Genomic DNA, 18,689 nt, shown 5'->3' with positions numbered 1-18,689 from the left:
GATAACACACCAAGAACAGAAGTTCACAAAATCGAGGTTTGGTCAGTCAGAAATAAGGAATAGTTTAATCACGGAGAATTTTTAGAGGAGGTAAATTAAAGAGAAAAAAAGAAAACACAGTCATAACTTCAACTATGGAATAAGAATCTCTCAGTTTTACTTTTTAAGTTCCATTGTCACTTCTTTAAAAAATTTCTCAACTTCACTGATATTTCATTTCCTTTTCTCAAAGATATATTGTTCCTCTTCTTTGAAGAACACACGGAGAGTTGTTTTATAAGATATTTACAGGAAAGAAGCAAAAGGATGGTAAATAATTCTTACTTTCTCCTGATTAGGTGATTCAAAAGAAAATTTCCAGTTTTCAGCGTCCCCTTCCACCTCGACACTCTGCTACCTGAGCATCCTCTGCAGCTGGGAGAAAGCAGCGTGCTGGTTCACGTTCAACAATGGCCTCTCCAGGGGTGAGGTTTAAGAGGAAGCCCTGATTAGGAGCGTCTGCCCATTCCCACGGTGTAAATTCTCCCAACGCAGGCAAAGTCAAGCTACTAGCATGACCTCACTGAATGTGGAGCTGGGAAGAGATGCACAGACCACAGCATACCACTATACAGCATTCACACCATACGGTACGACAGACATAACCTCCACAGCAGAGATAATAGTCAAATATGGTCATATCCTAGGAAATGATGAGTTTTGAGGATTTATCTTTATTTTTATTGTATTGTAAATTTATACAATTTAACTTTTAATCATGGCTGTGTTAACAAGTGGCTTGCAAAGTTTCTGAAAATTTAAGGCTCTGCTCTTGCAGATTAAGACTTTCAAGATTGTAACAGCACGAAATGGAGCGTGATGTCCTGGGCATCGACACAGGCCATGTGCCCATGAAGCTGGCTCTGCTTACACTCTTGCTCTTTCCCAGTGTTCCTCCCCGCCACTCTAGGACAACCCAACTGGGTGGTGGCCCAAACAACCTGCAGACCAAGGCCCAAAGTCCAGCAGCTGTAACTGTTCCAGGCAGAAGCAGGCATGTCTGACCCCCAGGAGGCGGGGCCTGCACTTCAGAGGGCCTTCTCCAATGGTCTCACGCCCAGTCGCTGCTGTTTCAGTCAACTATGTACACACTGCTTTTGCTTCCACACCATTTCCTAGAGTGTTTCCATCACAGACGTGATAAACTTGATGTCACTGCAGGCCCTTAAGAAATCTGTTGGCAAAGTGGCGCTCTTGGAGGAGTACTTAGAGGAAGCGCCTCTCCAGCTCCCCTCAGCTAAGCCCCCCCTCTGGGCCTCTGACCCCTGGGGCACAGGCACACCCTAGGGAGTAAGGGCCAGCGGCACCACAGGAAACGGGTCTGAGTGTGGCTTCAAGTGGAAATGCAGACCAGGAAGCTGCCTTGAGCGCAAAGAACCAAACGGTAGTCATGAGAGACACCCCCATTCTCCTTATTTCCATGGCCAAAGCGCCGACAGTGGGAAGTTCTCAAGGGAGTTTCTGCAGTGGAGAAGGGATAGCAAGGCAGGAGAATCCGGTAGAAGTGGTCCCAGGGTTGCAAATGCTCACGGGCAGGGCCTCGCTCTACTTCGATCTGGCCAGATTGCTTTAGAGATGTCCAGGACGCTGGCTTCCCCAGGCCCTTTTCTAGTTCATGCAGTGGACAAACCTACTTCCTCTATCGCTTCTCAGAGGATCTGTACCCTTCAGGTTTTCCATGTTTTCCAAGAAAATCCCCTGGGACGTCCAAGAAGCAAGTGTGCTATAGGACAGTATTTCTCAGAATCAGCCCATGGGTCACCTCCATCAAAACCACAGTGTCAGCCGGCTGAATGAAAAGCTCTGGGGTTGACCCTCAGGAATCTGAACGTTGAACACACCCCTGACGGGTACTGCTTCGTCAAAGCTGGAGAGGCTCTGGTTGAGGGGAACGAACGCGAGCCTCAGAGGTGAAGTGACCAGAGTTCAGCTCTCGGTGCCTCTCCCGCTAATGAGCTGGGCTGCCTCTCACAGGTTAACACCTCTGAGCTTCAATCCCTTCTTAATTAAAAAAGCAAAGCGGGGGCTGGCCCAGTGGCTCAATGGTTAAGTTCACACGCTTTGTTTCAGTGGCCTGGGGTTCACAGGTTTGGACCCTGGGCGCGGACCTAGTACCACTCCTCAAGCCATGCTGTGGCGACATTCCACATAAAATAGAGGAAGACTGGCACAGATGTTAGTTAGCTCAGTGACAATTTTCCTTAAGCAAAAAGAGGAAGATTGGCAACAGATGTTCGCTAAGGGCAAATCTTCCTCAGGAAAAAAAAAAAAAGAAAGAAAAGAAAAAATAAATAAATAAATAAAAAAGCAAAATCATAACCATGACACACGGTCATTATGAGGAGTAACGGAACCAATTCAGGTAAAGGCCCAGTACCCTACAGAGCCCACAGTAAGTAAGTGTTCAACCACCATCGGCTTATTGTCTGTCTGTCTGACTGTCTCTGTCTTTCTCTCAGCAGTAAATCTCATCTCTCTGGATGGACTTAGTGAACTAAAATGCTCAGAATTCCTGAGACATTGTCGACCTTATGCAGAACATTGTTAAGACTGCCCCTGTTCTCTATTACAGAGGGAGGTCTCCTATAAACACCACCACACAGGAGAGCCCGGATGATCCCTTTTCCTCCTGTCTCAGGGCTGGCAGTCACCGTAACCCCTAGCCATGAGAGGGCAGGCACCGCAGCCCGGGGCACTGGGTGATGCCAGCCTGTCAAATAGGCAGCACAGAAGTTCCTTGGAAGAAATACCGTCTTGATCACAGAATTCACTCCGGAAGGCTAACAGTCATGCCTGGGAGATGCTGATGCCTAGAAGCCTGAGGACCATCCTTTACATGTGAAACCTTGCGGCCTGGACTCCCAGTGACTGGGGGTTCCACTGGGGAGGCTAGTGGGACAGCTGTGGTCTTCTTCATGAAGGGCCGTCGTCAACAGTGGCCAAGCCTTTGGGTCCCTTCCTGACCCTACACTTGGTTTTGTTCCTTGGAGTTGTCCATTCTCAGCAAGGTCACAGCCCTTGGCTTCCGGTCCTGTGTTCCTGTTGCCTCTGAGTGCCTCGCTTTGGGGTACCGACTCTAAGTTGCAGAGCGGTAAGGAATATCTGAGCTTCTGTTTGCCACGGAGGGAACTGTGTGTGATCCCGACAAGCGTGTGTTTGCCTTCTTTGACTCCAATTTTAAAAACAGGTGTAGTGTTTTACCCTTAATAAGCTGAAGTCTATAAAATGCTTTTAACATCCAACTGCTCCACGGTGCAGGAAATATACCTATTAGTTTGGGAGGCCTTTGGATAGTATTGGTACAATGCACGTGATAATTTTAATTAGTTAACACTTTGTTCAAGAGAGAATGTCAGACAGACACCTGGTATATAGACCGGGTCCAATAAACTTTTCTTGTATTGAATGGAGTTGAATTTCTAATCTGGGGGAGACCAGGCCTGCAGAAAGTGGGCCCAGGGTGCAGCCTGTCCTGTGTGGCATGCAGGTCTCCCTGGAGTGAAGGGAGGCTTGTCCCAGGAGGGGGACCAGAGCACACTGAGCTCAGGCTGCAAGTGGCTGCTGTGGGCAGGAGAAGGAGCACAGGAGGGGCATACTTTCTTTTTAGACTGGGGCATGAGGCAGGTAGTTTCAAGCCTCAGAGGTTTGATTTATTTTCTTATTTGTCCAACAGGACAATAACACCTGATCTGCCCATTTCAGAGTCATTTTGAGTTTAAAAGAAAGTCAATACATATGGAACTCCAAGGAAAACTAAAAACCACTCTATCAATATAAGACACTGCTGAGCTGTGTTTCTCTTCACACTGAGTGGTAAGACAGACACAGTTTCCTCCCACAGCCCACCTGGAGCAAGAGCACTGCCTGCTGAGGACACGTCTACAGGTTTCTCTCTGATGCTGTCAGAAGTTGTCTTGCATTCCGAAGGGGACAAGGAAAGCACTTTCTGAATTTGGACATCTGAAGGCTTCCATTTGGCCTCAAATGCTGGCAACCCTCTTACAAAGTGAAAACATTCAAAAAAAAAAAAAAAAAGCCCAGATGATCTCATAGGTCTTCTCTACCTCTGAAACAGATGGTGTGATTCACACACATTTGACATAAGTGGACCAGGTTGTGATGATTTGCCTCATTATGCACAGTTGAAGAGTGGATTAACTAGCAATAATATGGTGAGAATGTAAAGCATGACCTCTGATTAAAACAGAAGGTGGGAGTGGGTTATCTCGTGGTTAAAGCAGTGAACTATGACTCAAGGCTGTGAGTTTCTAATCTCAGATCAGTAACCTTGTGTGTGACCTTGGAAGCCTTGCTAGAGGCCTTCAAGAGTACCCTTAATTTGTACATGCTGGTCACTCATCCTTAAGAGCGTTGTAATAAGTTCTTTTGAGAACAGTGCGGGTGGTAATTAATGGTTAATAGTACTAAAGAGAGAGCCATCAGGAACGACTGCCAAATGCCCATGATGCTTTCGAGAGTATCCAGACTACTACCTAGAGACACTAGAAAAACGCAAATCCCACAGTTTCCAGAAGATGTCTGTTGCCTTTGCCTTCAAGTCAATCATCTCCCCTGTCAGCACTCTCTAACATTTTCTGTGATAATGGAAATATTCTCCATACACTCTGTCCAGGGGTAGCTGCCACTCATGGCTATTGAGCCCTTGAAATACGGCTACTGAGGCTTAGGAACTAAATTTTACATTTGATTTAATTTTAATGAATTGAAACGTATATGTAAATAGCCACCTGTGGCTAGTGGCTACCTTATTGGACAGCACAGTTCCAGCTGACTCGAACCTCCTCATAGCATCTGCACGAGGGTGAGGCTGAGAAGGTAGTACAAAGTAATTAACTAATTAGTCAGTCTATGTTTAAAACATTTTTTGCCTCCTTTTTTCAGGTTGGTGAAAGGAGTGGCTGAATCCAGGGTCTGAAGTGACAGATTACCAAAAAAAGAGTTTCCCCACACTCCTGTACTATTTCCCTCTCCTCTCATGCGTATGAAAAGGAGAAGACACCTAAACTCATGAACCAAAGGCTAAGCTAGATCGTGTTATTCTAACGCAAAACTTTTCTCTACAAACCTCAGAAAATAACCAGTAAGACAGGATTCAACAGAAACATCAGCCTCCTTGCGCTATTCTCAGACCACCTCTGGGGAGGGAGAACCACGGAGGCATGGGCGCACACTGTCATGGATTGTTCTTTGCGATGAGCCCCGCTACCCATACCCAGCTCCACTTATCTCTGGAGCTCAAGCTCCACTCCCCTCCCCGCACAAGACACATCAACTGAAAACCAGAGGGTCACAATCACGGAGGAAAGTGCTGGTTCCCATTCCCTCCAAATACAGGGTGTCTTTTCTTCTTTGCCTCTTCCATGTAAACTCTGTGGCAGGAAACTCTGCAGTACATCATACGCAAGCCTTGTGCTGCTCTCTCTGCCTTTCCACGGCATTCCCATGGCCCAAGAGGGGTGGGAACAGTAGCTGTCTTCACTCACCTATGTCCTCACCCTTGGAGTGAACTTACTTAAACTCTCCATGGTAAAGCATTTATTCTTCCTCCACACCTTTGCTTAGTATTGCCCAATCTTTTGTATATGTATATATTTTTTTCTGAATAGTGCATTTCTCAGGTATTCTAAAATCTAATAATGGGACAGGGTTTGGTCACTGTAATTCTCCTTGTGCACTGCCCAGCAAAGTGTCAGATGCAATTAGGGGCTTAATCAACACTTCCTGATAACGGATAAAAGACTTAGACACAATGGGATTTTTACAGCTTTTAGATTTTAAGGTCCTTGTTTTAGTCAACATATTGCAGAAAACAATGTATCTTTTGCCCTTGTTGGATCTGTTGAAGGGAGTGGATTTATCTTGGTCCTTTTGGGGAAGGACTTCAGAATTGGTCATGTATTGTTCAGGTTGATGTCATAATTATTTGAAGGTTAGGAAAACAGCCCTAAGCTCAGCTGGCAGTTACTGTTGGTGCAGGAGGAAGAAAGATTGCATGATAAAGACATCGGTGGTCCATTTTCTCAACAGTGAAATGGAAAGAGAATAAAAATTCTTATTCATGAAATGGTCACAGTGCCCTGCTAATGGCCAGCAAATATGACTACTGAGACTGTCAAGCATATTCAAGTTGGGAGCCAGGTGAGAGTAAAGTCCATGAGGAACGATGGCTCATCACAGCCATGCTGCCACTGCCTCCCATGTCTTCTGGTTTATCTCCTTGCATGTCTATTTTCTAAGGAGATCATTTTGAAATAGAAAAACCATTCATTCTGCTCCCAAATTCATCCTTAACTGAAAGATGTAAATAAATAGAAATAATAAGTATGTTGCCGCTTTTCCAAGTTAAAAAGTCTGCAACAAACAACAAAGCAGTGATTCTCAAAGCTGGGTTCTTGAGTCAGCTGCATTAGCATCAACTGGAACATGCTAGAAACATAAATTCTTGGGCCCCACCCCAGACCTACAGGAGCAGAAATTTTGTGGGTGGGGCCCAGCAAATCACGTTATAAAAACCCCTCCAGGTGATTCTGCACTAATATTTGAGAACCACTGCTTTACAACAAGGTCAAAATCATTGAAACTATTCCTTTCGATGTTGTACTAAACTGTCCTAAATGAGTACCCCTGAAATGCCAAGTCGTTCCTGATTCTATAAATAAGGTCTGACCAAGCACTCAACATGTTCAGCCAATAAGCCCTAGTTCTGACTTCTAGCAGGTCTGCATGTTGTGTGCCTGGGACCTGATCAAGCCGCCCACACACACCCCAGGAGGCTCCCAGGGGGCCACACGTGCTTCTGGGCTGGGCCATATGTGCTCATCTGCTTCACAGTGGGAGATGAAGGGGAGATGCCTCTTCTAAAAGGGGCACAGAGGGGGAACGGTGACACTGGAGATCTACGAATTTTCCATCATTCCTTTTTTGGAGGGGAGCAAATATTTAGCACTTTTCAATCACTATTTCACTATAAATAACAATCAAAAGAAAGTGCTTATAAAAAATTAGGCTAATGATGGTGAGAACAACACAGTCTATACAGAAACTGATAAATAATAACGTAGACCTGAAATTATACAATGTTATAAACCATCATGACCTCAATAAAATAACTGGGGAGGAAAAAAAAAGAAAGTGCTTATAAAATTAAAAAAAAAATAGGGCCTCTTTGCAGACGCATTAAGTTGTGCATCCTTCATGGTAAGTACAAGAGATGACAGGGTGCAGCGTCTAGAGAATTCACCACCGGTGTGTGTCTGTGTGCTTATTTCCCACATCGTTGTCCCTCAGTTGCAACGCTTATTAACCAGTACCTTCCAGTCACAGACATTCTGGCTTTACCCGGTCCTATCCTATCCCACAACTACCCTCCAGATTGTAAGGAGAATCACCAAGACTTTACTGTCCAAACGATCCACAGCCTTTCAAATTTCTGTCTGATAACAGGGTCCGCCCATGTAACCCAGGCTTTGCATGCCCCAAGAACACAAGGACAGAAAAACATCAAAGCACCAGATGCTCAACAGTGTTTCATGATATTTTTCATCACGAGAAAAACCTCCGTCCCAAGAAAAATGGAAAAGCAAACTCTCCTCAGGAACTTTTCTCACTTTGAATCGCACCTCTCATCACGACCTGCTACGCCCACACAGTCATGTGCCATCGGTACTGCGCACAGGCTCCAACTTTTCAAAGGCTCCAGAGCTATTTTTAAAGCCAAAATACAATCTAGGCTGCTATTCTATAAAGCACTTTTTAAGGAAGAACAAATTAATATAGAGAATTTTCTGCATGTGGGCAGTTAGCCAACTCACCAAAACACTGAATGCAGCCGTTGATGAGATCGTCCAGGCTGGCTCCTTTGGCTGAATTTCCCTGAAACACCATCATTTGGAACTGGGTGATCTGCGCCAGGCTGGGGTGGGAGAGGAGGGGGCTGCTGGCTGGCTTCGCCTCTAGTTTTGCTTTAGGGGCAGCTCTGCAGCCATGAGAAGGTTTCCTGGGGAAAGAGAGGAGGCAGTGAGTGCAAGCAGGACAGCCAAGGGACAAACAAACTGGCAGCGCTCTGCTCTGAAGGCAGATTGGAGAGGAAAGGAGTAGAGATAAGACAATTAATCCTGTGAGTTGGGCTGATCGAAGACATACCCCTCCCACTTGGCAAATGCACCATTCGGACTGGTTGGCTGTTAAAGAGACATCTCCCCAGCAAATAACAAGGTGAGATTTCAGGGCTGCAAGTAGGGCTCTTCGTCCTGGAGTCAGGATCGCTCTGGCCCACTGTCTCCAGGGCCTGAAGGGGAGAGGCAAGGTGCAACTATCTGAGCAGTCCTTAGCTCCTAGCAATAATTACTAATTTTAGCCACAAGGCCACTGACTTAAGTCTTAAGAACTGTTTAAGTTGGTCTCATCTTCAGCTAACCTCATTCATCTTGAGCAAACATGGGAGATGCTGTAGAAAGTCAGGCGGCCTCAGAAACACTTTAAGGACTTTAGCGAAGAAGTCAAAGACTAAAGACCCATGTGTAGGCTTGAGGGGTTACAGTGGTGGTGTTTAGATTTTGAGCTAGCCCTGCCTTTCTCACCAATCTTGGGTGGTTTTAAGATTCTGCTTCTCAATATTGATAATACAGGTAATCAGTATGAGTCATTTTTATTATTTAACAACATTCCATTAAGTCCTTACTTGGGTCCTTACTGATTGAAACAGAAAGCAGAGGTTATGAGAGCTTTATGCCAGAACTGAATGTGAAAGGACAAGGCTGGATCTGGAAATGGCTTAGAAGTCAATAGGTCACCCTCGTCCACTCTCATTCAGCCTCACCCTTGGTCATGACCTCAGTACAAGTCAAGTTGTTTGCAAAATGATACAGGAAGTTAATTAAGCATTTTATTTTCCCTTCCACTTAAAAAATAAACATAGGGGCTGGCCCCGTGGCCCAGTGGTTAAGTTCGCACACTCCTCTTTGGTGGCCCAGGGTTCGCTGGTTCAGATCCTGGGCGCAGACCTATGCACCACTCATCAGGCCACGCTGTGGTGGCGCCCCACACAGAAGAACTAGACTGACCTACAACTGGGATATACAACTATGTACTGGGGCTTTGGGGAGAAAAAAAGAAAAAAGAGGAAGATTGGCAACAGATGTTAGCTCAAGGCCAATCTTCCTCATCAAAAAGCATACCTTAAAAAAAATAAAAAACATACACAGACACATATCGATAATCTTTGAAGGTGTGACAGTGATGGGTGGCGCTGTTGGTAACTTCTCTGAGCATGTAGTTAACTCTTCTCTCCCTACTGTGGCTTTAGTTATTTCATAGTTTACTACCAAAGAGGAGATGAGAAAAAGAAATATACCTCAGATCGATAACTTTAGCTACTCACTACGCGCTTTGATAAACACACGATGGCATCAATTACCCAGTCAGTGCTTATTCCATGAGGAAGACATTGTGACAGGCCAGAGAGGACCAGTGAGAGAGAGTCTACGTGAGGGCACTGTGTAAACTGTAGAATGTACTCATTGTACGTTACTTGTTGCTGTTGTCATTGTTATTGTAGAAAATAGTCTCCCCCAGAAGGGACTGAAGACGTGCTTTGACCAAAATAAAATGCTGTGGTGCACGTGGATTTTGGGAAACCAGCCTGCTAAAAGACAGTGTACTGAGCTATGGGGCCACTCAGCGCACAGCTAGACGTGTGGAGGGGACACCCTGCCCTTCGAGCTGTTTCAAACTAGCTCCAGGGCGCTGGTCTGGCAGTGGCCGCTGGGCTCTGATCCAACCTGGGGGGTGGTGGGCAATGAAATTGAATCAACAACTGGCTACTGGGAATCTGCTAACCCAAGGCAGTGATTTCCAAAAGATCAAGCCGGTGTTACAGGGCTTGATCAAGTTTCCGGCCATTATTGATTTTTATCCAGGCCCTGCCATAGCCCCAGGATCAGATCAGTATCTGAAAATGAGACAAAATAATAATGGCCCCCATGAACTGAGTCCCTGTGATATGGCAGGCACTGGGCCGGGGATTTACATTGTCTTTAAAGCTTACAGCTCAGAAAGATGTTATCTCCATTTGGTGATGTTGAAACTGAGTCTGAAAGAGGCTAAATGATATAGCCAGGGTTGTAGAGTTCATAGGTGCTAGATCTGGGATTTTTTACCCAGCGCCCCTCTGGCTTTATTTAAAAAATATTACCATGCCTGGAATGGCGCACCTTTCACTCCATCAAAATTAGCAAGTGGACCATCACAGAGAGGCTGAAGAGGTCAATCAATTTAAGACAAAAGTAAAATCCTCCAAAAGCACAGATGATGACATAAAGGCTGAATCTGGGCCCTGCTCCTTCTGTGGATCCCTGGCACAGTCCTGGAGCGGGCCACACTCTGCCCAGTCATTTCCCAAGCCCTTTATCTACACATGCAGAGGTCTAGGCTCAGAAGAGGACCGTGACTGGCCACCAGTGCAGAGACAGGCAGAAGCCAGGCCTCCTGTGCCCATGGCCTTCTCCCACCTGGGCTCCCTTCCCTTCCTGGAAGCACTGACAACTCTCGAAACCGGGCGCTGGTTGTCCAGTGTTGGAATGAGTCAGCTTTCCACCTTAGCTGCCGCCTTTTCACCATGAAGACCTCCACTCAGGGCAGAGGCAAGAGAGTTGAAAATAAAGTCCTTCCCAGGAGAAGTGTTTAGTCATAAAAAATGACCGAATTCTAGAAGTGTTTCCCAGTGTCGCCAGGAGGGGAAACCACTTTGGTTGGCAAGGTGATTCTCGGAGTTCAATGCTTTTACCAGAACTAGGAGGGGCTCGGGCAAATTCAAGCAGAAAGGAACAGCTTGAAGGGAGTCTTGAGGGGAAGGGGCAGGGAAGGAGGGTGAGAGATGCATTCTGGGAAGGATGGAGGCCGGGGAGGTGCAAGGGGCCTGGGCATGAGAAACCAGGAGCAGAGACACTATTAAAAACCAAAGGGCAAACTGAGGGGTCTGCGAAGATGGGGGCATCTGCACCCTTAACTAGGAAACCCTGCTCTTCCTCCGCGCAGTCTCTTGACTGGCTTTGTGACAAACCATCAACTCGCTGTCTCTTCTGGTGAAATGGCTGTAGATAAGGATTTGTAAAATGCTTCACTCTAGACAGGTGTGAGGGTGTTTGAACAATCCAGAGAATGAATAGCCTCTAAGTCTGCAAAGGCATATTTTTAAAGGATGGTAGTCAAATGGTTCCTGGTCACTTCCCTCGTGAATTAAAAAGAAAAAAGTCCAAGAGAAACAAATTAACTTGAAAGTGTTTTCAGCGGCTAAAACGGGCTAATTAAAGCTCCATCAAGTTCGTGGAAGGAGATTGTCAAAACTCCGAACCGGGTCAGGTGAAATCCTCTCCAGGCACAGGTACCTCAGTGGAGGTCACGATTTCAGGTTGACCTTTATATGAAATCCAGCCCAGGAGAGTAAGAGATGAACTGGACGAAGAGAATGGAAACTTCCACCCCTTTCTTTGCAGTGGAAGGTGGCTTTTACTGGCTTCTTAGTCAGGATTCCTTCCAGTCTGTCCTCTCCCCGCCCCCATAATACAGATTCAACTTAACTTACTGAAGCCCTGCCCCCCACTCTAGTGCAAGGTCCTGCGCTGGATCCTCAGGGGAGGAGGAGGGGGGAGCGGGGGGGAACGGAGTGCAGAAAGGGCCAAGAACTTTCAGCTCTAGAAAGTCCAGCAGGACGAAGCTTCCTGCCTCTACAGGGTATGCTTATACAGGCTAGGCCCGGCGCTGTCACATCCAAGTCCATGTGGTTGGAGTTGGGTCGTGCACAACTTGCCCAGCCCTATGCTGAGCCCAGTAGTCTGGGCAGGTGTCCGGTTCCAGCCCTTTGGGGGACAAACACAAAGTTGCCTGGCCTGTCCAGGCCTCTTTCTCCTGCCAAGAGCCTTTTCACTCACTGTCACTCTTCCTTCATCTCTGTCACCCCAAGACCCTCCTAAAACATCTCTCTGGAATCACAGTCGGGTGGAGGGGAGCATAGGTCTCCACCCACAACACGGTTACACGGTTCGCTGACCTCTGCTTGCTCGCTGCAAACGCACTTGGCCTTGCCGGAGATCCCCAGGGCCGCGAGAGGCCGCCAGGTGGCGCTGCCCGAGCCCGGCGCCCGCAGCAGGTGCCGGTGGCGCGGAAAGTCCGCGAGTGGGATCCCAGGTGTCCGGCGGTCGCGGCCGGGGGAGGAGGTCGGCCAGTGCAGTTCCGGACTCGCCGGACGACCTCGGGCCCCGCGGCCGCGCACCCCAGAGCCCTCCCCTACTGCCCAGGCTACGCGATGGGCGCTCGGGGCGCGTCCGGCCCTTGCGCCCGTCTCCCCAACTGGAGCCGAGCCCCCGGCCTCCACCGCCCGCACCCCGGGCCAGCCACTTCCCGGAGAAGGAGACGCAGGGGTCGCCCGCCCCCGCGCCCCACGTCCCATCCCCGAGGGGTCCCGGGGGCCGCCCGCACAGTGGCCCCCGCCCCGAGAAAGGAACCTGATGCTCCCGAGGGCCCGGGCCCCTACTCACCGTGGAGCTTCTCTCGCCTTCCCCAGGGTGCCCATGGCCGCAGCCCGCGCGCCCGGAGCCGCCTCACCTAGCGCGGCGGGACGGGCTCGGTGGAGCGCGGCGCATCGCCACCGCCACCGCCGCCGCCTGCCGGGCCCCCTGCCCGGGCCTGCCGCCCCCGGGCCGCCCACCCGCCGCTCTCCGAGCCGGGAGAGCCCGACCGAGGCGCACCGCAGGCACAAACTTTGTGCAAGCGCGCCCTCGCCCTGTCGCCCTCCCCCGGCGCGCGCGCACACTCACACTCGCCCGCACGAACCACCTGACAAAGGCTGATGTTATCGGCTGGAGGAAATGTGTGGCGCTCCTCAGCTCTTCTCCGAAACCGGCCCCCATCGCTCAGTGGTGCCCGGCGGCCGGCGCCTCGCGCAGTCCCGCCTTTCACCCTTGCTGTCGGCCTCTCCCAGCCCGAGGGCGAGGTCCGAGCTGGAGCTGGAGGGCTGGGGAGGCTCGGGGCGCACGGGACCCCACCACCCCTGCGCCTGGGGAGGAGGGGGGAGCCCGAGGAGATGGGCTTCGCCTAGCGGCTCTCGGGGGACCCCCCGCCCCGCCGCCGTCCCGCATTCCAGTCCTGGCTCCCCAAGACCCCGTGTCCCCTCGCAGGCCTCTCTTGTATATACCAGAGCGCAGAGCCGGGGGCGGGGTAAGAAACTAACACACACTGGTGGATTCGCCTTTGCTGCGCCTTTGGGTGTCCTCTTGGTAGCAATTTGCAGGACTGGTTGGGAGACACACGCCCTGCTCCCTGCAGGAGGCGGCGGGTGTGCAGGAGCACTCCGGGGGCGTGATCCATATCGCGCGAGCAACAGCCGCCTGGCGTCTGTGAGTGTGGGAAACGTGGGGAGACGGGGACAGGCGTGGGGAGAACCTTCTTACAGTGACCTGGCCTGGAATACGGCCTACCCCTTTGTCCGAATGATAGTGATGGTAACCACAGCTACCGCTGGCTGAGCGCGTTGTGCTAAGCACTTTCTCTACATCGCCTCCTTTAATCATCTCCCCCAAATTCCAACTGGCCACTATTTTAAAGATGAGAAAATTAAGCTTTAGAGAATAATATGCCTCCCATCACACAACTAGTAAACAGCAGAGAGAACTATGACCTGGGCTGAGAGCCGTCTGACTCCCTGTGATGGCTGCTGTAGTGTCCTAATGACACACCCATTGTCACCGTCACATGCCAGAAACTCCAGCCACAATAATAGGTCTCTTCCCAGCCATAATGTTCTGGACCTCAAAGCCTCCCTCTGTGATTTCTCTTATATATTTCCTCATATTTATATGCCACCTTGTCCTAAAAAAAAGATCTCAAGATAGCTTTCAAAGGTACATAACCTACAAAGAGAAGTTCGAAAAATAAGGCACATAAAATGGAGTCAGAAATGAAAGTCTTTAAAAAAAAGGAAAAAAAAGCACCCCAGAGAGTCCAATACCCTTGCTACAAGTGGGATCAAAGTTTGTCCCCTGAGTTTCTAGCAGTCAAGTTCGAAAGGGAGGCCTGTCTAAAACTCGGTTCCTGTCATATGCAAGAGCAAAAAAAGAATGCTCGAGAGAAGATCATATCTTTTTGATACTGAGACCATAAACAAATTTCTCGAGAGAATCCTTGTGAACTTTGGGTAATAGAAAGAACCAAGTTCTCAGGCACAACCATGTGTGTAGAAGGGGGCATGTGGCTATTTAATAAATATTAAATTGTGACACTCTTGCAGACCTGTCCTGTATATGCATATGTATATGTGTCAAGTGGATAAACACATGCCTTTATGTAAATACATAATTATGTGTAAATATGTGTTTAGATAGATAAGCTATTTGGCGTATGCTAAACACACATGTAGGCAGGTGCATGCACCTATCCACCTGCAGTCCATTATGTATATAAGTATAGAAATGATTAGTTATTAGTTCAGTTAAGAAATGAGTCTTGCTGAGTTTTCTAAAGAAAAGGCCTGCCTCTGCCTGGGCACCTCCTTCATCTCTGGCTTCCTGAGAGCTCTGCCCTCCACTTGCACCTGATTCTGTTTCTGGGCCCGCCTGAGCTCTTTGATGAGGCTTTCTGGCGGTCCTTACCTGAGCAATTTGTCTTTTCCAAATACCCAAAAAATCAGAAGTTAGCTCTGTCTCTTTCTTCATCTTTTGCCGTGTGGTTAGTCTCCCCGGTGTTGTCTGAGGCACCTCTGACCTCAAGAGCAAAGTTCTTCTTTTCTCAAGTTCTCTTAGCCTCTCTTTTGCTTGTCCTACCTCTTTGATGGGCAGTAGTCAATGTCTCTGTAGCAGGTGAGAAAGGTTGGGGACCACTGTCTTCCTCTGCCCACCCCTTGGGTGAGGTCATTCCTTGGGACTCTTTCTCTGTCCTTCTTCCTCTTTTCACTCAGGCATTCTTAACTGATGTCCAGGGGCCTTTTACTTGGCTTTTTTCACTTGGCAGGTATCTAAGCCTCTGAAACTAAAAACACCTGCTTTCATTAGATTTTCATTAAATGGTCCAGTACTCAAATTAGGTGTTTTTATGTTCTTCCATGACTTTGACAGGACCCACATGACTCTCATGTCTGAATAGCCAACCTTGAGGTCTGACATCCACACCCATGTTTCCAACTGGTTACCTCCTTTAATGGTCCCACAGGGCTTCCTCTCCACCTCCACAGCCGCATGTTGGTCTTGGTCCCCGTTATCTCTGAACCTGGACATGTGTAATAGCTTCGTAAATGGTTTCCCCAATTATAGGACCTCCTCTCCTCTGATCCGTCCTTCATATTGCTTTCAGAGTTACATGATCATGTCATTTCTTTGCTTCCAAACTGCCAAGGAATCCCCAGTTGCCTACAGAATAAAGTGCCAACTTCTTAATGTTGTGCATCTTCACAACTGGACCTTACCAGCCATGCCCTCCCAGGCACCTGACCTCTTAGGGTACACCTGGGTCACTCCTGTAGTTGCTGTGCCATGTCCCCTTGCAGGCCCCACTGCTTTTGTTCATGTACTTCCTTCCGCCTGCCATTTCTTTCCACCTGGTAAACACACAGTTATACCAAACGCGTGTCAAACTGGCAAGTCACCCTAGAGGGCACACCCAGGGCTGCATCCCCAATGCAGGGGGGTGCAACCCACCTTTCAGAATCTGCCTGATGACTAGTTGTGCTTGGAGAACCTATTGGCTACCACAGCTTCCACTCTGCTGTCTAACACTGCTTCATCCATTTAAGACATTCACTGGTGCCTGCTTAGCATCAGATGCTGTCGCTGGCATTGAGAATCTGGTAGAGAACAAGACAGACAAGATCTCTGTTCACACGAGCTTACACGTCTAACAGACTGTAACCAAGTCAACAAGTGAACAAATACACCACGATCTTACACCCTGATTTCCAGGAGCTGCCACTTCAGAGTCGAGTTACCCCTGCCCTCTTGGGGACACCATAAGGTATCCCAGTTGAGGCCCCCCCGGACCTGTGAGGACAAAGCTGCCACATTTGGGGTGCACAGATCCAGGCGAGAGTGAAGAGAGATGGAGGGGAAAAGGAGAGATGTGACACTATCCTTTACCTGCCTGCTGACTGCTGCTCCTATTTCTGAGACACAGAGAACTGGCCTCGTTATTTCATTACTGTGACTGGCTGTCCCACACAACGGCACATTGGACGCTGTAAATCCCTGCTGCTGTCACCTTGGACCAGGGCGAGAGGAACTGCCCACCTGAGAAGCGACTCTTTGGCTCCGTGCCTGCAGACTGGGGGCCTGTGGCTGGACTCTTGCTTGTTTCACGGTTCTCGGCATCTTCTGGAGGATGCAGCAGCCTCTCTGGGAGTCTCTCCGTCTGTGGGCCAACTGTTCTGCAGAGCGTTTTGTCTCCTTGAGGTACCCCCAGGGTTCTCCAGAGGGAATTTATGAATGTCGGATAAATTATATTTTAAAATAGATCACTCCATATAGAGACCCTACATGTCAATATCCGTTCTTGGTTTCAGCTGCTTTGAAGGATGCTGCCTGTCTCTGTGAAGTCCCTTCTCAGAGCACCACCCCCAAAGTCATATTTATGTGTGGCACAGACACATATTTTTGATTTTGGAATTTTTTTAGGATGCAAACGCAACAAATAAATAGAAATACATGTCATCTCACGGCTTTTACTGTTAGTGAGATGGCAGTCCCTGGAGGGCTTTGAGCAGAGGAGGGGCGCGATCTGACTTCTGCTTTATAGGGGCACTGGGGCTGCTGAGTACCACAGGGTCTCATGGGAGGTAAGGGCCAGAGGTCCTCCGTGAAAGCAGCCTTCATAATTTCCAACTTCAGGGTCCCCCAGGTCAGTGGCTTTCAAACTGTTTGGAACATGACTCCATGGTGAGAAGTGTAAAATCACATTTTACATTCTGTGACTCAGATGTACATTTATGCCACATGTAAAACTGACACACAAGCTGTATGAAATATGATCCTTTCACATCCTTTTTTTATGCCATTAAAAAACAAAGGCTAGTCAGAACCCACTAAATGGATCCATTACTGGGTTTGGATCATAGGTTCCAAAATACAGCCTTAGGCTCACCTCTCATGATAACAATAGATCTTGCTGTTACTTCCGGAAAAGGGAAGCAGGTGGCTCTGAGTAGGGGGCGGATCTTACTTTTCATTGTTTCCCATCTTATTACTTTTATTTTTATATTATGTGCAAACATCCATTCAATAATTAAATCCGACATAAATTCAATAATTCAATAATTAAATTTCAAATCATTTTGGCATAGAACTTCTTGCTTTCTTATTCTGGACTGAATGGCTTCAAAAAACCAGAAGCTGGGGCCAGCAAAGGTAAGTCGCCATGAATCTGCTTTGTTCAAGTTTATCAAAAAATGTCAAACAAAATGTTTTTCACAAATATTTGGGAGGCAGAATGGCAGAGAGTTAAAAGTGTGAGCTCTGGAGCTAGAGAGATTTTGAATTTCAGCCCTCGTGCTTCCTGGTAACATGACGTTGTGCAAGTTAACTTTTCTAAGCCTCAGTTTCCATGTCTGTGAAAATGGGCATAGACAAGGCCTACCTCATGGAACTTTACTAATGATTATACAACATGGTCTATGCCCAGCATGTTGTAACCACTAAAGTCATATTAATGTTTTGAGTGATTACTCTGTACCAGGTCGTGGGCATATAAGGTGAATGTTTCAGTAACCCAGTAAGTGCCACGTGATCACATCCAAGGGACACTTTGGTTCTCAGTTGATAGGGAGCTAGCTACTCAGGGGAAATGAGGTCTAGGTTAAGATGCAAAGGGTGAGATGAATAGTGAGCCAAACAGAAGTGAGAAGATGAGAGGAGAGGAGAGGGCAGGTGAGGGGAGGGAAGGAGGTGAAGGGAGAGGAGGGGAGGGGAATGAGGAGGAGAGTGGGGAGGGGAATGGGGAGGGGAGGGGAAAAGAGGGGAGGGGAGTGGGGAGGCCAGGTAAGTAGGGAGGGGAGTGGGAAGGGGAGAGGAGGAAGTGGGGAGGGGAGGGGGAGGGAAGGGGTGGGAGAGGGGAGAGGCGGGGAGGGGAGGGGAGTGTTTCAGAGAAAAGGAAGATGCAGAGGTAAGGAAGAGGAAGGGCAGAGATCTTTGCTGAACTACCACACTCAGGAACTTATTCCGATTCTCCCCACCTTCTGCGAATATATAAATAAGACTCCCAAGTCTGACTTAATCTTATTGCCTTTGCAGAATCTGAGAGGCTTCACACCTTGAAAAGACCCCATGAGCTTCTTAAATCCCTCGCTCAGCTTCAGCTGTGATTCAATTAACACCACTCCTCGGGTTTGCCGTTGGGTGCTTAAGACAAGCGGTGCTGAAAAGAGGGCTGAGTGAGTTAAAATTCCACACTGGCCTTCTTTTCAAAGGGCTGGCATTGCAATCTGGGCAGCCATCATTTAGATGCTAAAACGAGTTAGCAAGACAGCCACTATTTTTAAAACTCCTATTGTGCACCCAGCACCCTGTTAACTTTAATAATGCTTAATAATTTAACACCAACCAAGACGAATGGGTAAAAGCTGGAAAAAAACAGTTCATAGAAAGATTCAAATGGCC

The 18,689-nt window shown here is 48.2% G+C and overlaps 1 protein-coding gene across 9 annotated transcripts in view; it reads right to left on the bottom strand.

Moving 5' to 3' along the window:
• RASGRP1 (RAS guanyl releasing protein 1) overlaps nt 1-13,250 on the bottom strand; it is a 75,833-nt gene extending 62,583 nt beyond the window's left edge. The window contains exons 1-2 of one of the 9 annotated variants that reach the window (XM_070272188.1): nt 12,873-13,250; nt 7,872-8,056 (exon numbers count right to left, since the gene is read on the bottom strand). In XM_070272188.1, coding sequence (XP_070128289.1) covers nt 7,872-7,947 — 76 coding nt within the window. In that variant the 5' untranslated portion in view covers nt 7,948-8,056; nt 12,873-13,250. Of the gene's footprint in view, nt 1-7,871; nt 8,057-12,593; nt 12,838-12,872 lie in introns of those variants that run through there. The other 8 variants (XM_070272190.1, XM_070272196.1, XM_070272184.1 and 5 more) reach the window with 8 other exon arrangements.
• Between the last annotated feature and the right edge of the window lie 5,439 nt (nt 13,251-18,689).

Source organism: Equus caballus, chromosome 1 (assembly GCF_041296265.1).
Source record: "Equus caballus isolate H_3958 breed thoroughbred chromosome 1, TB-T2T, whole genome shotgun sequence".
Classification (NCBI taxonomy): Eukaryota; Metazoa; Chordata; class Mammalia; order Perissodactyla; family Equidae; genus Equus; species Equus caballus.
This window is presented reverse-complemented; position numbering and strand designations above follow the sequence as displayed.